A 15,641-nucleotide genomic window follows, 5' to 3' on the forward strand; every position below is an offset into this window, starting at 1 on the left:
CAGCCACTTCTCTGCAGTGCCGGGGTCAGAGGGATGCCTCCTGGCTTCACTGACGTCACAACAGAAAGGTCACACGCAAACCAGGTGAACATGGTTCAGGTGCAGCACCGCATGGTGTAGCTAGGCTCCTCTTGTGGAACCACCGAGGAGGCATTTGAGTTTGTGCAGAGGGCAAAGGGCAAGTGTATAGGCTTGGTGTGGCTCCGATAGCATCTCATATGGGTGTGCCAGTTCGAGTCCCGGCTGCTCCATTTCTGATCCAGCTCCTTGCTCATGTGCCTGGGAAAGCAGCAGAAGACGGCCCCAGTATCTGAGTCTCTGCCACTGGACAGACTTCCTGGCTCCTGGCTCCAGGCTGGCCCAACCCCAGTCCTTGTGATCATTTGGGGAGTGAACCAGCAGATGGAAGACCTCACGTTCTCCTGTCTCTCCCTCGCTCTGTCACCTTGTGTTTCAGATAAATAAGATACATTAAAACAAACAAATAAACAAAAAAAAACACCAAGCCTTGGAGTTCACATTTCCAGGCATTGCTGTTTCCCAAAGCCCACTGCACTCTGAGCGAGAACACACAGCAGGAGACATCTCAGAGATGGCTGGGTACACAGAACATTTTGGAAAACTGTCCAACTGCCGTTGGTGCAGCTGAGCGCACACCTACCCTGTGATCAGAGAATTTCACACCTCTGTGTTTACGCAAGAGACACGGAAACCTCAGCACATGAAGGACTTGTGTGAGAACACACGTGACGGGAGAGGCTTTCTCCCTGAGGCCAGGAGTAGCACAGGCACGGCTGCTCCTCCACTTGCCCTCCGAGAACTGAGGGTCTGCAGGAGACAACAGAAAGGGAAAGGAGCGAAAGGCGTCCAGTCTGGGAAGGGAGCAGTAAAACCATCCCTTTCTGTGGAGGCCACAATCTTTCACCCAGAACGTCCTAAGGAATCCGCCGGAAAATCATCTGAGCTCATAGAGGAGCTCAGCAGGTTGCAAGACACAGCATCAACACACAAGGCTTAGTCGCACGTCTGTGTGCTAGCAACGAGGATTGCACTTATAGTAACACAACAAAATTAAGGACTTGGGGATGAACTTAAGAGAAAGGTTCCAAGGTTTATACTGGAAGTCAGAAAACATGGAAATAAAAAGCCAAACGAATGGAGAGGCAGTCCATGAGTATTGGTTAGAGCATTTAGTATTGTTAAGATGGCTATACTCTCCAAGTTGATCCATAGATTTCAACACAATCCATATCACAATTCCAGTTGGTCTTTTGCATAAATCAACAAGCTGATTCTAGCATTCACATGCAAATAAGAGGGACCCAGAAGAGCTAAAACAAGAAAAGGGGGATTTAAATTGCAGGAACCTTCTAAATTTCAAAATTTACAACAGAACTACAGTCATCGAGACAATGTGGTATGGCACAGGTATGGCCTGTGGAAGCCGCCTGTGTCTCAGGGCTCTTTCCTAAGACGTGAGACACGGAGAAGTAAGGTGAGCGTGTGTCGTTTCAGCAACACAGATGGGAGATGTTTTGTCTACAAATGATGAGAAATTCAGAGTCGGGGGCCAGCACTGTGGTATAGTGGATGAGGCCGCCACCTGCAGTGCCGGCATCCCATATGGACGCCGGTTCGCATCCCGGCTGCTCCACTTCCGATCCAGCTCCCTGCTAATGCACCTGGGAAAGCAGTAAAGATGGCCCCAGTCCTTGGGCCCCTGCACCCAGGTGGGAGACCAGGAGGAAGCTGCTGGCTCCTGACTTTGGATCAGCTCAGCTCCGGCCGTTGTGGCCATCTGAGGAGTGAACCAGTGGACGGAAGACCTCTCTCTCTGCCTCTGCCTCTCTGTAACTCTTTCAAATAAATAAATAAATAAATAAATAAATAAATAAATTTTTTAAAAAAGACAGACATCCAGAGTTTGGAGTGGATGGAGAGGGGTGAGGCAGAGGACGGCGTGGAGGCCGTTTGAGCGCAGAATGCCTGGCCCTCCACGCTCTGCACGGATGCTGCTGCGGCGCGGGCTGCCCCTCCCCCATCTCTTCAAAGCTTCTGCAAGGTTCCTGCAGCGTGGGTGAGGGGTGTGTGAAACGCCAGGTGTGCGGCTCCACATTTGAGTCAAGACCCTGCCAGAGGATGTGTGGGAGCCGCGGCGTCCCGAGGTGGAAGCAGAGGTGGGACGCCTAGCCCGGGAAACCACGAGACGGCGGGCCCTGCAGGGCCCCAGGGAGAGCTCGGGAGGCGTTTTCGAGACCGGTTTGGTAGAGTTCTAACAAGAAGGGGCACCTCAGCCGCCCTGCGTGTCAGACACGGCTCAGAAACACTGGAGACGCGGGCCCCCACCAGCCCGTGAGCGCAGCCGTGGAGCACTGATCGAGGGCCGGTTACGCACCACACGGGCATGAGTCGAGAAGGAGGATGGCCCCGACCTGTTGCGAAGGCCCCTGGTCAGGAGCAGACGAAGAGCCACAGCAGTGCGAGCGAAGTGCTGCACGGAGGGCTGCGACGCACGGGCGCAGGGGCCCCGGCGCTCAGAGCACGCGAGAGCGAGCGAGCCGTCCTCCTACCCGAAGGCCTGAACCCCGTGCCCTGCTGTTCCAACGCCTTGGCCTGATGACGGCACGGCGCCTACTCTTGTTTTGATGCTCACTGTTAGCATGAGCCATGGCTGAGCGAGCGCAAAGGCTGCACGTGTGCCAGGCGCACACGGGTTCTGTGGTGAAGCCAACAGCGGGGTGAAGGGAGAGTATGAAGAGCGAGTGTCGCCAAAACAGGAGCGTGCCCACTCGCCCAGACGCCTTGGGGTGAGATGCTGCCTGTGCCCTCGGGCAGTGTGAAAACAGAGGCGGAGGCCCAGAGCCTGGCACCCTCAGCCTGAACAGGAGGGATTTTTTTTTTTTGCTTTTTGTAGTTGTTTTGCTTTGTCATGTATTGATTTAGTTGATTAAAAAAATGTATCTATCTACTTGAAAGGGAGAGCTACAGAGAGAGAGGGAACAGAGAGAGATTTTCCATCTGCTGACTCATTCCCCAAATGCCTGCAAACAGCCAGGGATGCGATAGGCCAAAGCCAGAGGGGCTGGAACTCCAGGTATCCCCCGGGAGGCAGGGCCGCAAGGACGTGGGCCATCTTCCGCTGGATGGGCTGGACGGGAAGGTCTGAAACCAGTGCTCCAGGACGGGATGCTGGTGTTGCCAGTGGTAGATTAACGCATAGTCCCAGCCACAACGCTGGCCCCTTTATTATTCACTCATTGGGGAGAAAGAGAGACCGTGTACCCGGCCACATGTGCCCTCTGAGGGGCGGCAGAGCTGTCCTGCTCGGAGCACAGAATCGAGCAGTGATGTGGAAACTTTGTTGCTGCCATGGGCCATTTGGATTCTCTTTCTCTCTCTCTCTCTCTTGTTTTTTTTGACAGGCAGAGTTAGAGAGAGAGAGAGAAAGGTCTTCCTTTTCCGTTGGTTCAGGCCTTAAATGGCTGCTACGGCTGGCACACTGTGCCGATCTGAAGCCAGGAGCCAGGTGCTTCTCCTGGTCTCCCATGGGGTGCAGGGCCCAAGCACTTGGGCCATCCTCCACTGCACTCCCTGGCCACAGCAGAGAGCTGGCCTGGAAGAGGAGCAACCAGAACAGAATCCAGCGCCCCAACTGGGACTAGAACCCGGGGTGACGGCGCCGCAGGCGGAGGATTAGCCAAGTGAGTCACGGTGCCAGCCTGGATTCTCTCTCTTTTTTTTAAAAAATTCATTTTATTTATTTGAAAGAGTTAGAGAGAGGTAGAGACAGAGAGAGAGAGAGGTCTTCCATCTGCTAGTTCACTCCCCAGATAGCTGTAATAGCTGGAGCTATGCTGATCCGAAGCCAGGAGCCAAGGACTTGGGCCATCTTCCACTGCTTTCCCAGGCCACAGCAGAGAGCTGGATCAGAAGTGGAGCAACTGGGACTAGAACCGGCGCCCATAAGGGACGCTGGCCCTGCAGGCAGTGGCTTTACCTGCTGCGCCACAGCGCCGGCCCAAGATTTATTGAATTTTGGGTCCTGCCTGCAGTTGTCTCAGCAGGGCCAGACCAGATGATTCTGTGAGCCTCTCCACGGCCTGCAGCTGCACGCTGCCCAGCTCTGAGTGAGAGAAAACCAACAGTTGAGTGCTGGGGGCGGCGCTCAGTTCACCTATGGCTGGTGACATCTGAAACCCTGGGTTCCTTTCTGGCACTTCTTGGGGCGCTTGATTTCTCAGGCCAAAACAAGAGGACAGCTGAGCCCCAGCATCCGAACCACCCCGGGGAAAGCATCCATTCCTTGGTAGAAGTTAAGGCCAGGAGCCGGCGCCGTGGCTCACTTGGCTAATCCTCTGTGTGCGGTGCCAGCATCCCATATGGGCGCCAGGTTCTAGTCCCGGTTGCTCCTCTTCCAGTCCAGCTCTCTGCTGTGGCCGGGGAAGGCAGTGGAGGATGGCCCCAGTGCTTGGGCCCTGCACCCCATGGGAGACCAGGAGAAGCACCTGGCTCCTGGTTTTGGATCGGCATAGCTCTGGCTGTAGCGGCCATTTGGGGAGTGAACCAACGGAAGGAAGACCTTTCTCTCTGTCTCTCTCACTGTCTATAACTCTGTCAAATAAAAAAAAAAGTAAGGCCAACTTGAAGTTGGAAAGACCGCGCCTCTCAGGAGCGAGGCCAGCTGGGACTGGGCAGTGCCCCTCTCACGCCGCCTTCTTCTCTGGGGGACGTGGCTCTCAGTGGTTTCAGCCTGTGCTGAGTCACGATTCCCCTTCAGCTCATAGCTGATGAGACCACTGGGGCCAGGCAACCTGCAAAAGAGTCAAAGGAGAGGCCGGCACTGTGGCACAGCGGGTTAAAGCCCTGGCCCAAAGCGCTGGCATCCCATATGGGCGCCGGTTCTAGTCCCAGCTGCTCCTTTTCCAATCCAGCTCTCTGCTATGGCCTGGGAAGGAAGTAGAAGATGGCCCAGGTCCTAGGGCCCCTGTACCCGTGTGGGAGATCCAGAGGAAGCTCCTGGCTCCCAGCTTTGGATTGGTGCAGCTCCACGGCCATCTGGGGAGTAAACCTGCGGATGGAAGACCTCTCTCTCTGTCTCTACCTCTCTCTGTAACTCTTTCAGATAAATAAATCTTAAAAGAGCCAAAGGAATCCAATTCGGTGGACTCAGGCTAAGTGACTGTCGTACACCAAGCGCTGTTTTCATCAATGGGGCCTGGGACCAGGATGAATGGGACTGAATTCACGCTCAGCACGTTTCAGACTTTCAGTGAAACAGAAACACACAGAGCTGACTGTGGTGCAGACAGCAGGGAGTGTACACGTGGTCGTCTCCAAAAATGGTCACACATTCTTTTTATTTTTAAATGATTTTATTTATGTGAAAGGCACATATACACACGCACACACATACATACACTCACACACACACACACACTCCCCAAACGCCTGCTGGGACTGGGCTAGAGCAAAGCCAGGAACCTGGCACTCATCAGGGCCTCCTGTGCAGGTAGTGGGAACCCCAGTACTTGGGCCACCACCTGCTGCCTCCCTGGGTCACCATAGCAGACTCCTGGAGTTGGGAGTGAAGCTGGGACTTGGACCCGTGTACTCTGGTGTGTGATATGGGCATCCCTAGTGGTAGCTTAACTCCTGTGCCAAGCTTCTGCCCCCATTGCAAAGGGGTGGGGGGCTGTGTTCTCTCGCCTTGAAGCTGAGTGACACTGAGACAGGTCCCACGGGGCTGCCTGCACGGCTTCTGCTGGAATGCTCACTCCTTGGAAGCATCCTTCTCGAACATACTCTCTCTCCCTCCCTCTCTGGTTTTTAAAGATTTACTTATTTATTCAAAAGGCAAAAGAGAGAGAAAGAGACCATCATCTATTTGCTGGTTCACTCCCCAGATGACCGCAACAGCCAGGGCTGAGCCAGGCTGAAGCCAGGCACCAGGTGCTCCATCTGGATCTCCCATGTGCGTGGCATGAGTACTTGGGCCATCCTCCACTGCTATCCCAGGCTATAGCGGAGAGCTGGATTGGAAGAGGAGCAGCGGGGACCAGAACCGGCGCCCATATGGGATGCCAGCGCTTCAGGCCAGGGCTTTAATCTGCTGCGCCACAGCGCCGGCTCCCGCCTCCATTTAATTTTACCACCTTGCAAGGAGGCTCATCAGTGGTCCCTTCGTGAGATCACACCACGTGACCTGGGCTGCCGCCCCCAAGGCCTGACCTGTTTTAGCTTAGGAGACCAGCTGGCTGCATTGCCAGCTTGGAGGACTCGAGCCAAGCTGTGGGAGGCGTTTTCACAGGTGGGAAAGCCCCTTGGGGAGCCAGCGGAGCGACTGTGTGGGGGGCCAGGGCAGGATCGCCGTCTGAGAGCTGCGGGGTATCCAGCCCCACCACGGCTCGGGCCGGAGGACGGGGGTGCCAGGGCCAGCCAGCCGGGCGGTGCAGTCAGACCAGGAGCAGGGGCCAGCCCACTCCGGGACACGGGCATGGCTGCCCTCGGAGCCCACGCAAGCTGCCTGTCTGCCCCAGGCCAGACAGACCCTGCAGGCTGACTAAGAGCGAGCTCAGAAAATGAGAGACCAGGGCACACGAGATCACGTATCTGTTGTCATTTGCCAAAAGTCACACTGCTTGCTTGTTGGGGGCAACAGTGAAAAAAATCCCAAGCTCAGGTTCGTGCTAATTTCAGTCTGAATAAACAGCAGGTGCTCAGGAACAAGGCTGGACAGAAGAAGACACTCCACAGCCGAGGCGGAGAAGGGAGAGAGGACACAGGGACCTCGGCCGCCCTGCCATCCCTCCCTTGCCTCAAAGCAGATGCTCCAAAGTGTCTGACAGTTTCTGATGAAGTTAAGTGTAGGTGGGGTCGGTGCTCTGGCACAGCTCGTCAGGCTGCCACCTGCAAGGCCGGCAGACCAAATGGGTGCAGGTTCGAGTCCCAGCTGCTCCACTTCTGGTCCAGATCCCTGCTCATGCGCCTGGTGACAGAAGTCAACAAACAGACTTGCTGGTGCCTGGTGTACCAGCAGTGGGAGTGAAGACTGACTCCCAAGGGGCACGAGAGAATTTTCTGGGGCAAAGGAAGTGTTCCAATTCTGAACTGTGGTCATGGCTGCGCAAATCTATACATTTAGTAAAACTGACAGAATTGGATCTTAATATGGGTGAGTTTATGACATATGTATTATACCTCAATAAAGCTATTTAAAATAAGCAATCATAGATGTCCACAGCTCACAGGATCCAGTGATTCACAGGAAGAGGCCAGTCTTCATCAGGAGGGTGCCCAGAACGTGGTGAAATTCTAGGAGCGTTCTGAGTGTTGCAGGTGGGTTAGCAGAGGCCTGCTCAGAAAATTCTGGAATATTAAAATCAATTTAAAGAGAAATGTAACATAAAAGGTTCACATTGAAAACAATGAAGATATTGCCCTTATTAAGAAGTAGCATCATATATAAAGCTACACTTTTTTTACAAAAAGATCTACTTATTTATTTGAAAGGCAGAGTTACAGAGAGAGGACACACACATACACACAGAGAGAGTCTTCCATCCACTAGTTCACTCCCCAAATGGCCTCAACAGCCAAGGGCTGAGCCAGGAGTCAGAAGCTTCTTCCAGGTCTCCCACGTGGGTCCAGGGGCCCATGCAATTGGGCCATTTTCTGCTGCTTTCTCAGGCTGTTAGCAGGGAGCTGGATTGGAAGTGGAGCAGCCAGGACTGGAACTGGAGCCCCTATGGGATGCTGGCACTGCAGGCAGTGGCTCTACCCACTGTACCACAGCATGGGCCCACAAAGTTAAATTTTAAGTTAGTTCATGAATAGAGAGGTCTGAAATAAGGTTACTCAGAGAAATCATTAAATTTCTTCATCTGAAAGGCAGAGTTAGAGAGAGAGAGAGAGAGAGAGAGAGAGAGAATCTTCCATCCTTCCATCCACTGGTTCACTCCCCATATGGCTACAACAGCCAATGCTGGGCCAGGCTGAAGCCAGGAACCAGGAGCTTCATCCAGGTCACCCATGAGGGTGCGGGGCCCAAGCACTTGGGCCATCTTCTGCTGCTTTCCCAGGCCACAGCAGAGAGCTGGATGGGAATGGAGCAGCCAGAACAAGAACTGGTGCTCATATGAGATGCCAGCATTGCAGGCAGTGACTTCATCCACTGTGCTACATGCCAGCCCCTAAATGTTTTAAAAAATAAAACGAAATTGCTGTTTAATCTCACTGTGCCTAGAAAAGGGAAAATATGAATATACTGTAGACTGCTGGGGCTGGCGCCATGGAGCACTAGGTTAATCCTCCTGTGATGCCGGGATCTCATATGGGCACCGATTCTAGTCCTGGTTGTTCCTCTTTCAGTCCAGCTCTCTGCTGTGGCCCGGGAGGGCAGTGGAGGATGGCCCAAGTGCTTGGGCCCTGCACCCGCATGGGAGACCAGGAGGAAGCACCTGGCTCCTGGCTTCGGATTGGTGCAGCACTGGCCGTAGCAGCCATTTGGGGAGTGAACCAATGGAAGGAAGACCTTTCTCTCTGTCTCTCCCTCTCACTGTCTGTAACTCTACCTCTCAAATAAAAAAAACAAAAAAAACAAAAAAGTAGATTGCTACGAAAGTATTGCATATTGAGGTAAAAAAAAAAATCTTTGCATTTTCCTTAACAAAACAAAACAAAACCCTATTCTCTGTAAAGAATTAGAAATACAGGCAAGGAAAGGTAAAATATCCCCCCAGTGGGGCTGGTGCTGTGGCGTAGTGGGTTAAAACCCTGGCCTGCAGAGCCAGCATTCCATATGGGCGCTGGTTCGAGTCCCAGCTGCTGCACTTCCGATCTAGCTCCTTGCTAATGTGCCTGGGAAAGCAGTGGAAGATGGCCCAAGTCCTTGGATCCCTGCACCTGCGTGGGAGACCTGGATGAAGCTCCTGGCTCTTGATCGGGTCAGTTCTGGCCAGTGCGGCCATTTGGGGAGTGAACCAGCACATGGAAGACCTCTCTCTTTCTCTCTCTCCTTCTCCCTCCTTCCCTCTCTCTACCTCTCTCTGTAACTCTTTCAAATAAATAAAATAAAAACCTTTAAAAAAAAAACCTCCCCAATACTTACCACTCGCGTGTAACCACACTATTGTTAATGTTACTCCAAAACTTTCTGATGTAACACAAAGCAGGGCTGCCCTCCTCCCTGTGCAACATGGACCCCGACTGCTGCCTCCCTTCCTGTCTCTGCCATGTGAGCTGTGGCCCAGCCAATGGGGACAATGACAGCACAGGCCCCCTGGGGGGGGGGGCAAGGTCCTGGGGGCGGCCAAGTGAATGCAGTATCTGATACCTGATACGCTCAGGACCCGGATCCCGTCTGATCCTGTTCGTGTGCGGCGACACGGAATGGCACATGCACACACACAGCAGAGACAGGCAGACAGGGTGCGTGTGCCGTGTCTGTGCACAGACTCGCAGGGGCACGGCGCTGCATGGCACGCGTGTCCTCACCTGGGGGGCAGCACTCATCCGCCCATACTTGGTCTTTATGCACGCACGGGATCATAAACAGATGCACATGTACGTCGCCACGGCCGAGGCTAGAACCCCGTACAGATGTGCCACTCTGTGTGTGCCGCGCGGCTGTTAGCACTCGGCTCTTCGCAGAAGCGCGCTGAGCTGTGCTCGTGGGCTCCCTAGCAGACAGCACAGAAATCAAGGGCGAGTCAGATGAGGCCCCGGAGCGGCCGTCAGGCCCGCCCCAGGCTGTTTTCCATCCTTTGAAGCTGCAGCCACTGAAGTGGTTCCCCCGGCCTGCTCGAGTCTCGTTATGGTTTAAGTCAGGCCGTTTAATTTAATAACTGCCCAGCGTGAAAAAGAGCAGCTTCATCATCCAAGTACAAATTTTATTTAACAAAAAGAGACAACATGATTCTTCCAAAATAAAACTGGACCCCTGCGGAGCTTGCACGGCAGCCTGTGCTGTCGGCTCCCTTCACGCCCGGGGCTGCGGGAAGACCCGCGCTGGGAACCCGATGCTCTTTCCAGCGGACTTCTCCGGCAGGTGTGGACGTGACGGGGTCTCTTATCTGGGAGGTGGGGGGCTGGACCCCGCCGGGCACAGCCTTCAGTCCCCTAGGGCTCTAGTCCTGCCTTGCTGAACACTGGGGGTCTCAGCAGGCCCCGAGAGCTGGTGGCATTGAGAACGGGCGTGTCCACGAGCTCCACGGCGCCCAGGCCGTGCTGGCCGCAGGGGGCGCGCTCCAGCTCCAGCACTGTGATGGTGTTGGGGGTCGAGGTGCTCAGGAGGTGCTTTGGCACGAACAAGGTCACCTGGGGCCCGCGCGCTGGCCAGTAGCGGCCGAGGTTGAAGCCGTTGATCCACACCTGACCCTGGAGGGAGAGAGAGAGCGGGAGAACCGTCAAGTCCGATGCGCGGTCCGTCCTGAAGGGCAGGGGGGTCCTGAGGCCGGGGAGGCGAGCCACGTGCCCAGGAAGCTGCCAGGGTGAGCACCAGGCAGGGCCCAGGGAACAGGTGGGAGGAGCCACAGCCCTGCTGCAGGACAAGGCCAGGTCCGGGCACTGCCTGCATCCCCGAGCCTGGCTTCTCCGAGCTGGCTCTGCAAGGAGATGTCTTGCCTTCTCGCTCTCCCCTCAAGGGGTGGCCTCGGGCACGCGGCACAGAGAACACAGGGCCGGCAGCTCTCCCCGAACAGCCCCTCAAGACTGCTATGGGGGGAGCAAGGGGCCCCCGAGCTGCGTCTCTACTGCTGTGCTTGCTGCGTCTCGCTCCACGTCTGTCTCACGGAGCAGAGGCGATCCTGCGTGCTGCAAAGGGGAAGCTGTGTCCTTAAGGAAACTCCTGGGGCAGGGCGGGGACTGCCCAGCCTCGCGGGCGGGGCACCCAGGGGAGATGCCCGTGTCCCACGGGCCGGCGCCTGGGTTGGATCCCGGGTTCCAGCCCTGGATGTCAGCTTCCTGCTAACGCAGACCCCGGGAGGCAGAGGTGTGGACTCCACTGGCTGGGGCTCTGCCACCCACATGGGACCCCGTCATTGCAGCCATCTGAGGGTAAACCAGAGGATGGGAGTCTGTCTTTCAAACAGTTAAAAAAAAAAATAACCACTGCTGTTGGATAAAGTCATTTAGAAAAAAAGCATGACCGACTCACAGTTCTCAGAACGCGCTCACTCTTGTTTTTACTGGGATGTGTTCTCTCCATCCACCCTGAAATGTGCCTGCACAGCGGCTTCGCCAGCTGAAAGCCGCGGGGCCTTGGGCAGCTTCACTTTCAGGGCGGGCAGACGGTGGCTGCCAAGGCCAGCACGTGAGCGGGCTCTGGGCACAGCACACGGGGCACGGCACGCGCTACCCAGGCCCCAGGTGCTGTTCCTGACCCAGACTGAGCCACCACGAGCAGGCGGCTGGTACCTGCCCACGCCCAACTTCCACTTCCTGCACGCCCACGGGGCCGCCCCTGGCATCCCCTGTGCTGGACGGTGTGTGCCAATGTGGGGAGTCAGCCGGGCACTGCTTCCCGGAGTCCCCTTCGCCGGCTGGCTCTGGCTCAGGGCTGGTCCAGAGGGGACCTTGCCTGAGACTGGAAGGCAGAAGGGGAGTGGCAGCTGGCGCTCATGGGGGACTCACAGGCCCGAGGGCCCCGGGGGAGTGCCAGGCAGCCCCTCCTGGCTCTCCCTGCCTCCCAGCCAGCTTGTCCTGCCGCGTGCCTGCCCTGCTCACCTCACACAGGTGTCATTCCCAAAGCCCTCCCTGGGGGACCCCTCGGTCCTCCTCTGGCTTCTGAGCTCGCTTCTCACGTGCCCCTTGGCTCTGAGCCAGCGCGGCAGCTGGCTGCGCGGTGGTTCTGCCTCCGACTGGCTCCTTGGCCTACGTGCAAGGCCCAATTCCTAACGGTGGACACTCCCAGTGGTTCCACTTCCCACAACTGGAGCCTGGCCCGGCCTCTCATCCATCTCTCCCTCTCTCTGATTTATTTATTTGAAAGGCAGAGGCAAAGGAAGACAGAGATCTTCCATCTGCTGGTTCACTCCCCAAATAGCTGCAACAGCCAGGGCTGGGCCAGGCCGAAGCCAGGAGCCAGGAGCTTCTTCTGGGTCTCCCACGCAGGTGCAGGGGCCCAAGCACTTGGGCCGTCTTCTGCTGCTTTCCCAGGAGCATTAGCAGGGAGCTGGATTGGAATTGGAGCAGCCGGGACTTGAACTGGCGCTCTGCTGTGGGATGCTGGTGTTGCAAGCAGTAGCTCAGCTGCCTGCACTGCAATGCTGGCCCTGCGTCCTAGCTGTCAGCTATCAGAAGTAACACAGCCCACGTGAATATTCTTGTCCAGGCTGTGAGGGACACACAGGCCACTGCTGGAACAGAACTGCTGGGATACAAGGATGCACACAACGGTATTTTCAAAAGTTTATGGAAAATGGAATTAAAGGATGTTTATTTGGATGCAAAAATTTCTGAAGCCCATGCTTACAAGGGGTCTTCAATAAGATGGAAAATGCATATTGGTGAAAAGGAACCATGGCCGGTGCCGTGGCTTAACAGGCTAATCCTCCGCCTTGCGGCACCGGCACCCTGGGTTCTAGTCCTGGTTGGGGCGCTGGATTCTGTCCTGGTTGCCCCTCTTCCAGGCCAGCTCTCTGCTATGGCCCGGGAGTGCAGTGGAGGATGGCCCAAGTGCTTGGGCCCTGCACCCCATGGGAGACCAGGAGAAGCACCTGGCTCCTGGCTTCGGATCAGCGAGATGCGCCAGCCGCAACAGCCATTGGAGGGTGAACCAACGGCAAAAAGGAGGACCTTTCTCTCTGTCTCTCTCTCTCTCACTATCTACTCTGCCTGTCAAAAAAAAAAAAAAAAAAAAAAAAAGGAACCATGCATAGATTTCCAAAATTCTTTTTGCACCGAAGTAAACATCTTTAAATCCTGTGTCTCCACCACCTTTTGGAAGCGCCTGTAATCCTTCAGTAGCTACCACAAACAGCTGCACAGGAGCAACACAGCTTTCGCTCTTGGTGAATTTAAACTGGAATGGTGACAGCCATGTGTGCCGGTGGTCGCCACGCTGCGCAGCAGAGCTGAGGGCGGTGGGGGGCCTGTGAGGCGCCCACCGCGAGTCTGCGGGGTCAGTGCCGTCTCTGAGCGCTGCGGCCGCCCTGTGCCCTCACACGTTCCTGCTGCCAGCCTCCTTCCCAGGGCCCGGGGCCCGCGCCTCCCTGCCCTGGAGCCTGCCCGCCTCTCTGTCTTCTCTCGCTCGTCCAGCTCCTGCCAGCGTCTGAACATGCAGTGAACACAGGTGTGTCTCCCCTGTGCGCAGCTCATCATCCCAGGCTCCAACACGGTCCCCAGACCTGAAGCCTTCCTGGGGAGCAAGGTCACGGTCGCCCCTAACACAGGGCTGTCTCCGCCACTCCCTGGCTCTTTAAGCTCCTATCATTTGCTGGTTTGTCAGCTGTTCCCAGCTCTCCCCGGGCTCTACGAAGGGCTGGCCTTTGCCACTTTTGTTTCAGGCCAGATGCTCATTATTGAGCTGAGAAGTTGCCGGGGCTTCGCGTGGTGCACGATTCCACACGTTTTCGCACCACCTTAAGCTTGTGCTTCAGCTCCGCTATCCCGTGGACTTCTGGAGACATCAGCTCGTAGATCCAATACGTGCCCGAGTGTTCCGTATCAAGTCACTGTACACCTGGCAGCACTAACGAGGAAACACTGTCCACGAGTCTGCCCCAGAAGACTCACGGAGAGGGGCCGTGACCATACTCCACGGTCGTCTGCCCCCACTTCCAGAGTTTTAAGGAATACCAGACACAGAAAGAAAAACGAGGGGCCAGCATAGCGGCCCAGCCAGGGCAGCCACCGCCAACACGAGCATCCCCCGTGGGCTCAGGTCTCTGCTTCTGACCCAGCTCCCTGACTGTGCCTGGGAAGGGGCGGCGCCATGGTGCAGTAGGCTGTCTCTGCCTGCGACACGCGCATCCCATGTGGGCTCAGGTTCAAGTCTCAGCTGCTCCTCTTCTGATCCAGCTCCCTGCTAGTGGCCTGGAAAAGCAGCAGAGGATGGCCCGAGTGCTTGGGCCCCTGCACCCACGTGGGAGACCCAGAAGAAGCTCCTGGCTTCGGATTGGCCCAGCTCTGACTGTTGCAGCCAGGGAGTGAACCAATGGATAGATGATCTTTCTGTCTCTCCCTCTCTCTGTAACTCTGCCTCTCAAATAAAGAAGATAATTTTTTTTTTTTTAAAGTGCCTGGGAAAGCAGTGGAGGATGGCCCGAGTGCTCGGCCCCTGCTGCCCACATGGGAGGTCCACAGGAGCCTGGGCTCGTGTTGCAGCCTGGCCTAGCCTGGGTGTTGCCACCATTTGAACCAGTGGATGGAAGACCTTTCCCTTCCTCCCCTCTTCCCTCCCTGTCTCTCTCTTGTTCTTCCCAATAAAAAATAAACCTTTAAAATTTTTAAAAAACAAAAATGAAACATTTGCATCCTTCCTTGATTAGGACCAATAAAAGATTCTATTTAAAACAGTGTATGCAGCTCTGACGTTTGTTTCTCTTTAGAAAGGTGTGCTACAACGGCGGGGGTGGGGCGGCTGCACACAGCGGTGAGGGTGACCTAAGAGCAGAAACGAGTTCCGTGGCCAGGCCTGGCTTCAGCGGACCACGGCCTGGTCCTGGCGGACGCCTGTCCTCTGCCACTCTCCCCAAGGTGACAATAACAGTTTCAGTAGACAGGAGGTTCCCAGAAAGGCTTGACCTACTTCTGTGCTGAGGAGACAGATCTGTGTGTCTGTCTGTCTGTCTGTCTGTGTTAAATTTCCTAGCTAAGGACAGGCTTCTCATAAGAACCTAAAGCCAAAGTTTCGGTGCTGTCTCAAGTTGTGGTCTAAAACATTTCAAGTTTTCCAGGGGCTCCTCGGGGAGCAGAGGAAGGAAGATGTCTACACCGTGGGCGGCCTCCACGCGGCAGGGACACAGCTGTGGTCTAAGGGCAAACGGCTCTGTCGCACACCCAAGGCAGGAAGGAGTGGGATCCCAACTTAGGGGAAAGAAAAGAAAAAGGAGAACTGTAGGGGGACAGAGGTACCCTGTGAGGGGCTTGCTTGGAGGCAGATGTCCAACAGCTCTCACCAAGCCCAGAGCAAGCGAGCTGTCCCCTTCCTCCGAGACACCCAGGCCCCGTGCTGACGCCGGGCACTCTGCCTGTGCCCTCCCTGGTGTCACAGTCAGAAGGTTCAGTGACATCAGGGTGTCTCTATCTTATGTAGTTGTTTATTTCACAGATTTATTTATTTAAAAGGCAGAGCCACACAGAGAGAAGGAGAAACACGGAGCGAAAGAGCTCTCCCATGGACTGGGTCGCTCTCCAGATCCAGCCATCTCTGGGCAGGCCAACGCCAGAGCCAGGAACTCCATCTGCGTCTCTCCTGCGGGGCCAGCGGGGCCCCAGACACACGGGCCATCCTCTGCTGCCCTCCCAGGGGCATTAGCAGCGAGCTGGACTGGAGCGGATCAGCTGGGACTCAGACCAGCGTTCCTACATGGGCTGCCAGTGGCATCGCCAGTGCCCCAGCGGCAGCCGCTCTCTTCATTTTAGGACAGATCCAAAGGGAACTGAAGCCACCGAAAGCTCCACCTATTAGCATAAAAGGCGAA

The 15,641-nt window shown here is 55.7% G+C and overlaps 1 protein-coding gene across 2 annotated transcripts in view; it reads right to left on the reverse strand.

The window, feature by feature from the left end:
• Positions 1 to 7,241: 7,241 nt before the first annotated feature.
• The window catches only part of GLB1 (galactosidase beta 1), a 97,992-nt gene continuing 89,592 nt past the window's right edge, over positions 7,242 to 15,641 (reverse strand). Inside the window, exon 16 of one of the 2 annotated variants that reach the window (XM_062215795.1) lies at positions 7,242 to 7,365. In XM_062215795.1, the coding sequence (XP_062071779.1) occupies positions 7,312 to 7,365 (54 nt within the window). In that variant the 3' untranslated portion in view covers positions 7,242 to 7,311. Of the gene's footprint in view, positions 7,366 to 9,873; positions 10,375 to 15,641 lie in introns of those variants that run through there. The other variant, XM_062215787.1, reaches the window with a different exon arrangement.

This window comes from Lepus europaeus, chromosome 2, assembly GCF_033115175.1.
Source record: "Lepus europaeus isolate LE1 chromosome 2, mLepTim1.pri, whole genome shotgun sequence".
Classification (NCBI taxonomy): Eukaryota; Metazoa; Chordata; class Mammalia; order Lagomorpha; family Leporidae; genus Lepus; species Lepus europaeus.